This window comes from Zeugodacus cucurbitae, chromosome 2 (genome assembly GCF_028554725.1).
Source record: "Zeugodacus cucurbitae isolate PBARC_wt_2022May chromosome 2, idZeuCucr1.2, whole genome shotgun sequence".
Classification (NCBI taxonomy): domain Eukaryota; kingdom Metazoa; phylum Arthropoda; class Insecta; order Diptera; family Tephritidae; genus Zeugodacus; species Zeugodacus cucurbitae.
The window spans coordinates 57,569,857-57,582,914 of NC_071667.1; the positions used below are offsets into that span (position 1 = coordinate 57,569,857).

Below are 13,058 nucleotides of genomic sequence, written 5' to 3' on the forward strand. Positions count from 1 at the left end.
GCAAATTTACTAATATCTACATAAATATATGCATGTATGTATGTATGTATGTAATTTATGCATGCACTTGAACGGCGCGCCGTTGTGTCGCCTACGAAGGAAAAGCGCTGAAGAAGCACTGCATGCGCTGTGCGGTGGCAATCAGCCTCCAATATTTGGCCAGCATATTTTGATACTTTTCGACAGGTTTCAATATTTTGCTTCCACTTGCTGCGACACGTTTCATTTACTCGCTGTGTGACACATGCACAGCAGCATACTAGCGCATAGCTGCAGTGCATACATCAATGCCTGTGGCAACTCCCCGCAGTCTTCCTTCGACTCAATACAGCTATTGCTGCCACATTTTCACTTCCAATAAGCGGCAATGATGATCGGCTAGCCAGCACTGCATACAGCAATAATTTTTGAATTTTTTCAATTTTTTTTTCATTTTTTTTTTCATTTTTTTCCAATCTTTTTTTTTATTTCTTTTCAAAATTTTTTTTTTCTCAAAATTTTTTCAAAACTTTTTTATTTATTTTTTTTTCAAAATTTAAAATTTTTTTTCAAAAAATATTTTTTTTTTTACTTTTTTTTTGCATTGCTTCGCAAAATGTTTTGGCCGATTTCGCTTGCAAATACTTGGCTGTAAATGATGTGTTTTTCCTTAATGATTATTTCTTTGCCTGCTTGGCGGCTCGTGCTGTTTTCTCATACGTCATGTCAAATTCATTGATTTCTCGACCCAAAAATCGCCAAAAGCGGCGAGTCATCAGCCGAGGCAATACACTAGCTTCAGCTTCATGTGATGGCATGTTCCGGGGCATGCAGTAAAAATATTTTTTTTTTCTCGAAAAATTAACTCCTCTCTGCTGACACAAATGTGTATAGAAAATATATATGCTTGTGGTTAAATGCAATTTCCTATGATTACTTGTGTACTTCTGCACAATGTTTGCGACCTAAGTAGCCTACATATAGAATATCTATAAATTTTTCTAAATTTTTTTCTTATTCACCTCTCTTTCTTATTTTCGCTTTGATTTGCACTGCACGCCGCATTAAAATTTTCGATTCAATAAAATATTGCATTTTCGAGCATTATGTCAACAACAGGTACCATTCGTTCCTACATGGGTGAAATAGACAAACAATTTTGCTATGAATAGGGTTTGATTGATTTGCGCCAATTGCGTATATGACAAATATTGTGCAATTTTTTAAGTATCACATACATATGTATAGAGACACACATGTTGCAATTGTGTTTTTCACAGCCACAATGCTGCCACATTTTCATACAAACACACATTTGCATACTTGTTATTTGCATGTCTCAAATTATAGCACCTCGCCTATTAGCCCTTGTAGTCCTGTAATTTTAGTTGAATAAAATTACTCATAATGCACCAGTAGTTAACTACGAGTATAAGTGGATAAGTGCTCCAAATGTTTGCATGCAATGCTAAATTAATAGTTACAAAGCGCTCTATATATATCTATATATATATAAATCCTAATAGATGATAGATTATTTCCAAAAATCGTTAGATTATGAATCATACAATGTATAAGTAAAGTTAAAAGAAAGCTAACAGCACAAATTTGCACCATTTTTAGGCAAATAGCATAATTTTTGGGTCATCCTTTTATCCCAAGTACTCTTTTGATTAAGTTCAACTTGTCCTCCGCTCTCTTATTTCACAAGCCAACCAAATGAGATCACTTCAAATGGTTTTCAATAAAATTAATGGTCTTAGGTGGCACTAGGAGTTTTTGAGGAAGATTTATGGTCCCTTAAACATTGGCAACGGCGAATACAGCAGACGATGGAACGATGAACTGTATGTGTTATTCGACGACATAGACATAGTCCAGCGAATAAAAAGACAGCAGCTACGCTGGCTAGGTCATGTTGTTCGAATGGATGAAAGTGCTCCAGCTCTGAAAATATTCGATGCAGTACCCGTTGGTGGAAGCCGAGGAAGAGGGAGACCTCCACTCCGATGGAAGGACCAGGTGGAGAGGGACCTGGCTTCGCTTGATATAACCAAATGGCGCCAAACTGCCAGAAGGAAGGAGAAGGAGGGTGGCGCGCTGTTTTGGACTCGGCTGTAACCGCGTAAGCGGTGTCTACGCCAGTCAAGAAGAAGAAGAATGATCTTAGGTTTTGACAATATCTGACGTAGGGTCTGTGGAAACCATTATATTTATAATTTTTTAGTCCTAACTCGATTATAGTTTGAACCAGAGACCTAAATTCGTTACAAAAACAAATTCTAAGCATAGTATCAATGTATTGCTATATATAGCTATTGTTGTAAAATTTTGTCATGACCTGGGGCTCTTACTATGTGTGCTATATGTTTTTGGGGTCGCTGAATCCGAGGTCCATTTAAACCCATCAGATCAGGGTTTTGAGATAACTCCAGAACAGCAATATAACGGACAGCGATTTTTAAAACTCCTCGGATCCTTGAATTTCGTCAATCGGCGGTTTTCGGGGTCGCTGATTACCTGACCTGTGCCGGTTGTTTTTATTTAAAATGGCGGATCCAATAAAGCGAACGGTTTTTTGAAAAATTCATCGGAATCGCTTGAATCTCGTTACTCGGGGGTTTTCGGGATTACAAATCCGTTTAACCCCCATCAGATCAGGGTTTTGAGGTTACCCCAGAAAACCAATATGACGGTTTTGCCAACATTTTTTTTCGTGTCAGATCTCCTGTCAGATCTCCATCTCCTATCGTATGATAAATGGTCAGACCAATAAGTTTTAATTACACAGCGACAGGCGACTGAAGACAATAAAAAGCATGTTGATGACTGGAAAATCCTCTGAGGTTCATCATTACTTGCTAAGAGTTTACTAATATCTATAATTATATCCAACACCGTGATGGTCTCGAGGTATTGCAGTTATGAATGTTTCATACGATGATAGCCATCGAATTTTCACGAATTTTTACAACATCCCATATTACAGTCTTCTTCATGAGTGATGCAGCAGTTAATGATATGAATCATTATTCTCTAAGGTTCTTAGTCTTTAAAATTATTCAATCGACCAAAATGTCCCAATGAGAAGGCGAAAAGGAAATTCAGCAAGAACCCTACATGGTTTCTTATAAGAAGCATTTGGTATTTTTTTTTGGATTTGATGATGATTTTCTTATATAAAATAAATGTTCAAAACTCATGATCATATATCAAGATATGACAGAATATGAACTGGAACTGGTCAGGAACGTTTCTTTGTCATATGGCTCAAGAAGCTTCCGGTCTTAGACCAAGTATCCGCTGGGTAGCCAGAGTGAGATAGTGAGAAGGCAAAGCCCGCCTCCACAGTTATGCGTAGGGTTTGGGTCCCTCCACAATAGACAAACCTGCCCCAATGAATGATGAAAGTTTGGTCCAATACCCAATAAAAAGTCAAATTTGAGTCTGAGAACCGAAGTACATCGAAGGTTCCCTTGTATTTTAATAAGACGGTCGTGGAGGTGATTGAAAATCGAGAGGTCTCAACTTCTTGTCATCAAATTTCTTATCTCAGTGCATATTTCGATGACATTTATTATTATTTTTTCTATATACATATGCATACACATACCTATGTAAGCATTTGAAACTTATCAAAAAGCAATGATTAATAAAATGTTGGGCAAATCTATTTATAACAAGCGAAAATATTCTGCTGAATTATTATAAAAAAAACAAGAAATAAATGCTGCAATATTCGCACCTTTTCGAAATTTCGAAATCATTTTAAATGTATTAAATATTCGATCACTGCCTTGACTAGATTTTAAAGAGGAGCAAATATATGTATGTATGTATGTCTGTATTTATATCATCAAATTGACCACTATATAGAAGTACTATAGCGCTAAGAATCGATGCTGACGACAACAAGGCAGCATTGGTCATTAAAAACAAAAAAATAAAATAAAATAATTACAACAAAAACTGAATGTAGAGGAATTCACACGCATACAAACACAACACGAAGCAGATAAATTATGCGCTGCGGACACCAACACATGGAAATTGTTATATTTTTATATGAAAATGTTAATAAATAATAAATGTGCTTAATTTGCAACGTAAAAAAGTCGCAAAGACAACAACAGCAGCAGCAGTGCCAGCAGTGGCAGCAGCAACAAAAAAGAATAAGCAAAGCAGCAGCGGCGAACGCTGACAGCAGCAGCGAGGTGTGCAGCATTAGCGGCCGCGACGGCAGCGTTCGCTAAGTCAACAGTATCGAATATTGGCAAAGGAGGTTTTCCAATTCGTTGGTGTTGTTGTATTGAAAAAATCAGCCATAGCGTATACTGCAAGCAAGAGGATCGTTGCGCAAGTGTGTATGTGTGTATGCCTGTATGAGTGTATGTGTGTGTGTGTGGATATAATGTGACCAATACAAGGGCGTTATCGATGTGAATTTTCGAAAATCAGCGAACGGTGTTAGCTGCTGCTATACTACATTGTACGATGCGGTGCTCTTTAATGCTGCTCATGATGGTGCTGTTGTTGCTGCCTCCACTGCCATATCTCTGCCGCTGTTGCGCCGCTGCGTTTGCCACTGCGATCGGAAGACGCATTTGCTGCGCAAACGGAGCGATCGGAGGCACTACTGGTGGCGGATGGCCTTAATTTCGATTTGGAATCAAAAAAAGCTCACTTGAAAACGGAACGTGAAAACGCGTAGACGACAAGCGCCGTGCGAGTTGTCGTTGGTAAAAATGCAAAAGTGTTGAGCAGCAATTAGTTTTTAAATTTAATTACATAAAGATATACAAAGGACCTCGCAAGTCCCATTTATACATATTGTGTGCTGGCATATTTTTTACAAAAAGTGCTAAAAAAAAATATTTTTTTAAATAAAAAAATTATATAATAAAAAACGCGTAAAAAGACAAAATATTAAAAAAAAATAAAAATTTTAAAATATAAAAAATTAAAAAAATTAAAAAAAGTGTGAGTTATCCTTTGAGCGCGTGCATATAATTTTCAAGGATATGCGGAAGTTTTTTTTTTTAACTAAAAATAAATATTAAAAAAAAAATTTATATTAAAAATATTTATTTTTATCAAAAAATCCTCTCTCTAATTTAACACAAAATCTTACTTAGTCCTTCGCATGTCCTGTCGAAATTATTGCACACGCTGCAACTGCTCGCTCTGTCTCTCTCTCTGTCTAATATTTATACTCGTACATACATATGTCTGCTCTAACTCTCACAATCTCCTTCTCTACACTTCATTTAAAAGCTACTTAATTTTGTCGTTTGTACGTCGTTAATTTCACTTGTTATAAATTTTAAGTGTCTTTATTTCCAATTTCTGTGTGAAAAAAATTGCATAACAACCACTACTGTGTCAAAACAAAAATTGAAAATTCGAAAACAAAAAATAAAATAACTCAAAACGAATTTGCTAAAAAACTTACAAAAACAAAACACTAAAAAAAATTAAATATTACAAACTAATATTTGTAAATAAAAAACTACTTTGGCTAATAAAACACACGAAAAATGCACTTCAGTTGGTTGGCCGAGAAGAAAGAAACTCCCGAAGCCACTTGGGAAGAGCACACTTATTTCTATCGTCCTAACTACTATAAGATAACGGTCTCCGAACGCGATCACATCGAACGCGCCACTGTGTACTTCAATGAGTCCATCATAGAGCAGAATGAAGAATTGAGCGGTTGTGACTTTTTGCCATTAAATTTCTTATCTTCATTCTACATAGTAACGCATCAAGGTAAATTTTATGCTGAAGCGAACTAATAAAGGCTGAGAAACGAAATAATAGAAATTCTTTGTTTTAAGAATAATAAATGATTTGATGATTCAACAAAAAAGAGATACCCAATATTTCTATATAAAAAATCTTTATAAACTTTTTATGCTTTACAAAAAAGGATTGCTCTAAATTCCTCAGTAAAGTGCTTAATTCAGTGTAGCATTATTGAATACTTTATTATCGACTCTTATTTTAAGATTAGAGACTGTCGCAGATAGTATAATTTCCAGAGCACAATTCTTTATTTCATTCTCGAAAACTATTATGTATTTTAACGGTTGTTCTTATTAAAATCTGACATGAATTGAATTCTTCCAAGATTTTCCTACTTTTCAACATAAACTAAGCAAATGATTTTAATACTCTCTGCACTTCTTAAGTATAAAATGACCATGAAAATGGGTCATTGATTTCTCTATAAATATTTTGAACTCTAGGTTTCTATAATAGATTAATCTTTCGTTGGAAAAAAATTACCCTAAATACAAACGAAGTCCCACCACAGCTTTGTCAAATATTCTTTTCGAACTCATTATTATCGCATTAATAATATCCATTCAAATAAATGGTCGGCTGTCTCACGAATCTCATTTCACTTCGATTTTGGTTATCTAAATGACCAGAAATGATATGTAAACATGATAATATGAACTCAGATATCATAGATCAAAACTTTTTAGTAACTATAAATGAAAGATTCTCCAACCTTATTTCATGACATCACGAAACAATATATTTTCTTGTTTCAAAAGCTCCAAAAAATAACCTGGTATAACTGTCCTAATCTCTATATGAATGATTCTTAGTTTACATCGGGATCTATATCAAGAGTTCAGTTTAAAAATTTTGTTATTAGTTTTGCCTTAATGAATAATCTAAGGAAAATAAAAAAAAGTTAAAATTACGAGATGAGAGACTTTAAAGCTGTAGAAGTTTCAAACTTGAAAGGTGTTCAGGAGAGATCTAATGTAACCTATGATACTTTTTAAGATATTTTAAATTCTTAACTATCATTTGGGTGGACATTTTTGATCCTATTTTTAATAACTTTCACAAAACATTGTTAAAAACCAATAGATTGAACTGTTCGAAAGGAAGCAGAACAAACAAAAATCGTGTTGAATCTAGAGGCTAAACAACATTCTTTAAAATTTTTCACAGTAAAGTTTCAAAGCATTCTCTTTAAAATATGGCGTACTAATATTAGGTATTCAACTTTGCTTCTGCCGTTTTCCAATAGATGTCTCTAGGGTCAAGCACTGTTCGATTAAATCGATTAAATCGTTTTATATCGATCTTGGACATTTGTGACAACATTAACCCAACGAAATATTTGTAGAGATCTGTTTGCATACCAAACTTATTCCTAACTTATTAGAATTAGATATATTCATCATCATATGAGGAAGATAATCGAAATAAATTTTATAAATTTCATTCTTTATATTTCTTTTACCATTTAATTATGTCACTTAAAGAGTGGCCTTTATCAAAACAAATTAAAAAAAATACAAGACAAAGTCTATTAATATACTCTTATAAACGAATATATAAATTTATATGTTTTTCTATCACTTTGCTATTGTAGCATAAAAGTTTAGAAAACATTTTTTCAGACACTAAAATTTTATGACAGCCAATTAAAATTGTGAACAATTCTATTAAAATTCCTAGTCAATCCAAAGTCTTCAAGGACATGGTATTGTAAAAAATATAACCTTCAATCTGATTGAATTTATGTTGCTAATAAAATACATAACAAATGCTTTTAATTAAAAATGAGAATCTAAATCGTTTCGCCTTCATTAGCAGACATATATTTTAAGAAAAAGATAAAAAAATTAAAAAAAATAATAATAAATTTTCTACACAACACAAAAATTATGCCAAATAATAAGTAAGAAGGCGAAAAGCAAAACATCAAACAGTCACACTCTCTTTGGATTACACAAATTTTTGAACGCATTAAGGCGCGTAAGCGAAATTTTAATGCAGCCAATTAGCGTGTAATCAACTGTGACTAGAAAAAATGCCGAGTTAATTAGAAAACCATTCAAATATACGCCTTCTCTACGCGTACAACAACACAAAGTAAATAATCATAATAGCGAAAAAAGTTAGAATATCAAAGCAACAACAAAAACAAAATATTTATTTTGTGAAAATGTTTTAAGAATTATTTGGCAAATGCTTTTAATGAAACAAAGGCGTGACAACAACCATGTGGTGTATCATATTGTTGTAGAAATGGCGCCGGTAAACGTTACTAGGCGAAATAAATCAAGTAAATTGGTTGTGCGCGTGCCACTTGGCAGCGCATAAAAGCGTAAAATATCAACAAAGAATTAGGAGATTAAAAGATAAATATAGTAGGTATACAATCACAGAAAAAGAAAGAAAGTTGGATAAAATATTTATCATTTGCGGGTTTTATTTATTTAGTATATGAATTGCTTGATATTAATAATTTGAAGGATTATGAAGGATTAATAAAATATTTATGGATTAAATGTCTTCCTGCCAAATAGCATTTGTCTATCAAACGCACTGCAAAATTAGTAACGGGCAGAAACTTACGTCGGCTATATTTCTACTATTGTAGATTATAGCCATAACCCAATTGTTTATACTAATAAGAACACAGTGTTTCTAAGCTTTCCGAAACCCACATTCGTTGAGGTTCTTTCTTAACATAAAAATTTCCCAAAATTAGACCATTTCGTTTATCCATCAATTTGCCGTCGCTAAAGCAAAAATTAAAAAAAAAAAATATTTTACTCAGTCAATAGATTATAGGATGTCATTAGTAAAGGTCTATAAATCCGTAAAATGCTAACTATCTAAAGTACGTTTTCTGCAGATCTACAGTACAAAAGTGCCAGATTCGCTTGGTTTAAAAGATAGAGAATTGATTCGCTAAAAGATATAGAATATATATCGAGGAAAAACCGGATATATAAGATTCTTTATTTTTCTTTGGAGACCATCATTTCTTTCTCTCTCTCCCTTCGGTTTAATAAACTTTTTTTTATAGTAAAAGTTAGGTTATGTAAAGTCAGAAGATAAATTGTAGAAATATGGTCTACATCTTTGCTTCCGCCGTTTTTTTTTTTTGTAAATTTAAGGCTTTACTGTATGAAAACGGTTACAAAAATGTTATTCAAAATATTGGCCGTCGCTAGCTACTACTTTTGACCATCTTTCTGGCAGCATGCGTATTCTGTGACGAAAGAACTCCTCATCTTTCGAGTCGATCCAAGTATCAATCCAATTTTTGACTTCTGCATAAGAACTGAAGTGCTCGTTAGCTAGACTGTGTGCCATCGATCGGAACAAGTGGTAGTCAGATGGAGCAACGTCTGGAGAATACGGTGGGTGGAGTAAGATCTCCCCTTTCAGCGTCTCCAAATATTTTTTGACCACCTTTGCGACGTGAGGCCGAGCATTGTCATGCTGGAGAATGACTTTATCGTGTGAAACACACGTACTGTGGCCGTTTTTCTTTTAGTACTCGGCTCAAACGCATCAATTGCGTTCGGTATCGATCTCCCGTGATGATGGTTTCAGTCGAGTAACGCTTCCAAATCAGCATCTTCGAAAATCTTCTCCCTTCCACCACCATGCCGGTCTTCGACTTCATAATCACCATTCTTAAAACGTTGAAACCATTCGCGACATGTTCTTTCACTTAGGACAGTCTCACCGTACGTATCCGAAAACATTCGATGAGCCTCAGCCGCACTTTTCTTGGAATTAAAAGAGAATAGCAAAATTCCCCGCAAATGTCGAGAATTCGGCTCAAAAAGTGACATTTTTTCAGTTGAGAATAAGTTTGGTATGCAAACAGTTCTCTACAAATATTTTGTTGGGTTAATGCTGACACAAATGTCCAAGATCGATATAAAAAAAATCGATTTAATCGACCAGTGCTTGACCCTAGAGACATCTATTGGAAAACGGTGGAAGCAAAGTTGTAGACCTAATATTACACGTTGATAGGATTCACATTCTTTTCGACTTACTTTTTATAAAACTTAGCAAATTAATCAACCATTATTAGTTCTCTTCTCAAACCTCGCGATAACTCTTAATCTAAAGAAACCACGTATAAACTGTAAGTCGAGTCTAGAGACGCCGATGTACGAAATATGAATCTCTCAAGAAGCATTGCAAATTTATTCATTACAAAACCAAAGTTCATATTATTATTTAGAACTCTTTTGATACTTACATACGTATCTTAGTAAGTGGTAGTTATAGTTGGATAAAAAAATTCCTGCATTTCACAATGTGATCCTGACAACTAGAATACAATCAGCTCCATATGACTTTAAGAACTTCTTAGATTTCACTTGAATCAGTTCATCTGATACTGTTAACCTATATCTCTCTTAGAAACCCTATCTAAATTTTTTTTTTCTTCAAGAAAAAACGTTTAATGGGTTGTTTTAAAATAGATAAAACAACAATAAAAACTATGAAAGAAGTGATCTAATCAACTTAGATTTCAAATCTCTCAATTAATTATAGGCTATCATATATTCAAGATTACACAACATTTCAAGAAATATATGTTTCAAGAATTAGAAACTCAAAGTAAAAAATATCTGTACATACTCCTAATTTATGCAAATTTTTTATGTGCATATACATATCCATATATACCTATGTATGCGCTTGTTTATGCTTCCGCCACGGAGCATATGTTTTATGTCGTGTAATGAAGTAAGCAAGCGACGTTTGATCGCCTGCAATTTATAGCGCTCACAAGCATTACAACAAATTCGAAAACAGCTCATACACACATAACTCACGTCGATTTATGCTTGCGCGAAAATGCTTTATGCATTTCGAACCAACAAATATCAAATAGCGTGCATAAATCCCAAGCAAAAGGCCTATTTAGTGTCTTTACATTGGAAAAAAAATTAAAAAAAAAAAACGAAGAACTGCCCAACACACCTTTTGAAGTTAAAAAACATAATTTATGTTCGTACACACCACTGTGTGGCCGCGTTCGTATTTACTCGTTTTTAATGTTCTGCTTAATGAATCGTTGCATTCACCAATGCGCTTGTATTCAATTTGTTCGCAGAAAAAAATGATTGTGCAACAACAGCAACAACAAGCTAATAAATAAGTGCAATGTAAAAGAACAACAACAAAAAAAAAATCCGAAAAAACTAACACCAACAACAACAAACTAGTGTGCGTCGTATCGCGATTTCGGCTCGCGCTAAAATCACACAATTTTTATCCGTTTCCTTCAAATTTCGCGCTTCACTGCTGCATATGCAAATAAATTACAAGAATTTCGGGTGTCACAGCAAGTGAAGTGTAGGATTTGTATGCCGCCATTGCGTTGCATTGCATTGGTACGGTGGTGCAACGATGCGTATACGTAATGTATGTAATGGGGATTTTCATACTATACAAGCATATGCTGGGGTGTGTGTGTGATTTTTGCTTTATTTTATTTTACTTTTCAGCATGGTGATCTATGCTAACTCAAAGCACATATTTACATACATACAAAAATTGCATGTCGATTTCAACTCCGATAAACAGCATAGCATCGCACAGCACAAAGCAACATTAAATTGTAATCTTAGAAATTTGCTGATTTTTCACTTGTTGTTGTTGTTGTTTATATGTTTCGCATTTTTTTTATTTTTGTTTTTTTTTTTTGCTTATTTATTTCATTATTGGCTGACAGCCTTTGAATCGTCATCACCACACCACTGCGGTTGTGGCTGTTGGCTTCAGCTATTTTACAGTTCACTTGTCGCATTTTACACTGTAAATTTGTTTTTGCATTTGCGTTTGTATGTATGTATATGTGCCATATTTCGTGTAATTAATTTCTGCAAAGGATCGCCGCAACATATGCTGTTGTTGTTGTTGTTGTATGAGTTACGTTCAGCGTCCGAGCTGTTGATTTGTTAAATGCTCAAATTATTTATTACAATGAAATTACTTTATGCCAGCGCAACAATAAAGCTATTTATTTCGGAATGTTTTATGGTGGTATGCTAGGCATTAAATAATTTAGTATGAAACATTGTTGCTGATGACTTTAATTCAAAGGAAATATGAAAGAGTATTAAAAAATTGTATAATATATTTACATGAATATTTGCTACTTGCACACTCGTTCGTTCTTGTATTTTGACAGTTAGTTTAATATTTTATTTAGTAAAAGTTTTCGCGAACCCGGCCTCTAGTACTTTGCGCAGATTTTCTGTACTGTCTTATATATCACATATATTGTCTAGTATTTTATGGGATAGGTGGCAACTGTATTTTAATATATATTTAAATTACTATTTTTTAAATAATTCTACTTTAATACTCATCAAATTTTATACCATTTTACTTACATTGTTCAAAATATCCATCTTAGAAGAAAATAAGCATATTGAGATCACCTTTTTGGTAACAAATTGGGGATCTGAAAACTGATTTATACCACTAAAAGTAGATTATCCACAAATCAACCGTTTCTATGTGAAATATTAATCAGATATAATCCATTTTTGCTACAGCCTTCGTAAACATTGAGTTCTTTAGAATATTATTAGGTCTACAACTTTGCTTCCGCCGTTTTTTTTTGTAAATTTAATTTTTTTTTTGTATAAAAACGGTTACATATGTCGATGTTACAAATGTCGAGGAGCCTCAGCCGCATTTTTCTTGGAATTAAAAAAGAAAAGCAAAATTTACCGCAAATGTCGAGAATTCGCATCAAAAAGTGACATTTTTATACTCTCGCAACCTGTTGCACAGAGTATCATAGTTTTGTTCACATAACGGTTGTTTGTGTCACCAAGAAATATAAGAGTTAGATATGGGGTTATATATACATAAATGATCAGGATGACGAGTAGATTTGAAATCCGGATGTCTGTCCGTCCGTCTGTCCGTCTGGCCGTGCAAGCGATAACTTGAGTAAAAATTAAGATATCTTAATGAAACTTGGAACACATGTTCCTTGGCACCCTGAGGAGGTTGCTTTCGAAAATGGGCAAAATCGGTCCACTGCCACGCCCACAAAATGGAGGAAACCGAAAACCTATACAGTGTCATAACTAAGCCATAAATAAAGTTATGAAAATGAAATTTGGAACATAGGATCCCATTAGGGAGGGGCACATTTGGATGTAATTTTTTTGGAAAAGTGGGCGTGACCCCGCCCCCAAATAGGTTTTTTGTATATAACTCGCAAACCAATAAAGCTATATAAGCCAAACTTTCTGCAGTCGTTTCTT

The 13,058-nt window shown here is 34.0% G+C and overlaps 1 protein-coding gene across 7 annotated transcripts in view; it reads left to right on the top strand.

Annotated features, from left to right (window-relative positions):
* Positions 1-13,058, top strand: part of LOC105214547 (filamin-A) — a 97,715-nt gene that overhangs the window by 78,151 nt on the left and 6,506 nt on the right. Inside the window, exon 1 of one of the 7 annotated variants that reach the window (XM_054236089.1) lies at positions 5,410-5,748. The exons of the other annotated variants lie outside the window; for them this stretch is intronic. Within the exon in view, the coding sequence (XP_054092064.1) occupies positions 5,517-5,748 (232 nt within the window). The 5' untranslated portion in view covers positions 5,410-5,516. Of the gene's footprint in view, positions 1-5,409; positions 5,749-13,058 lie in introns of those variants that run through there. 7 annotated transcript variants of the gene reach the window in all.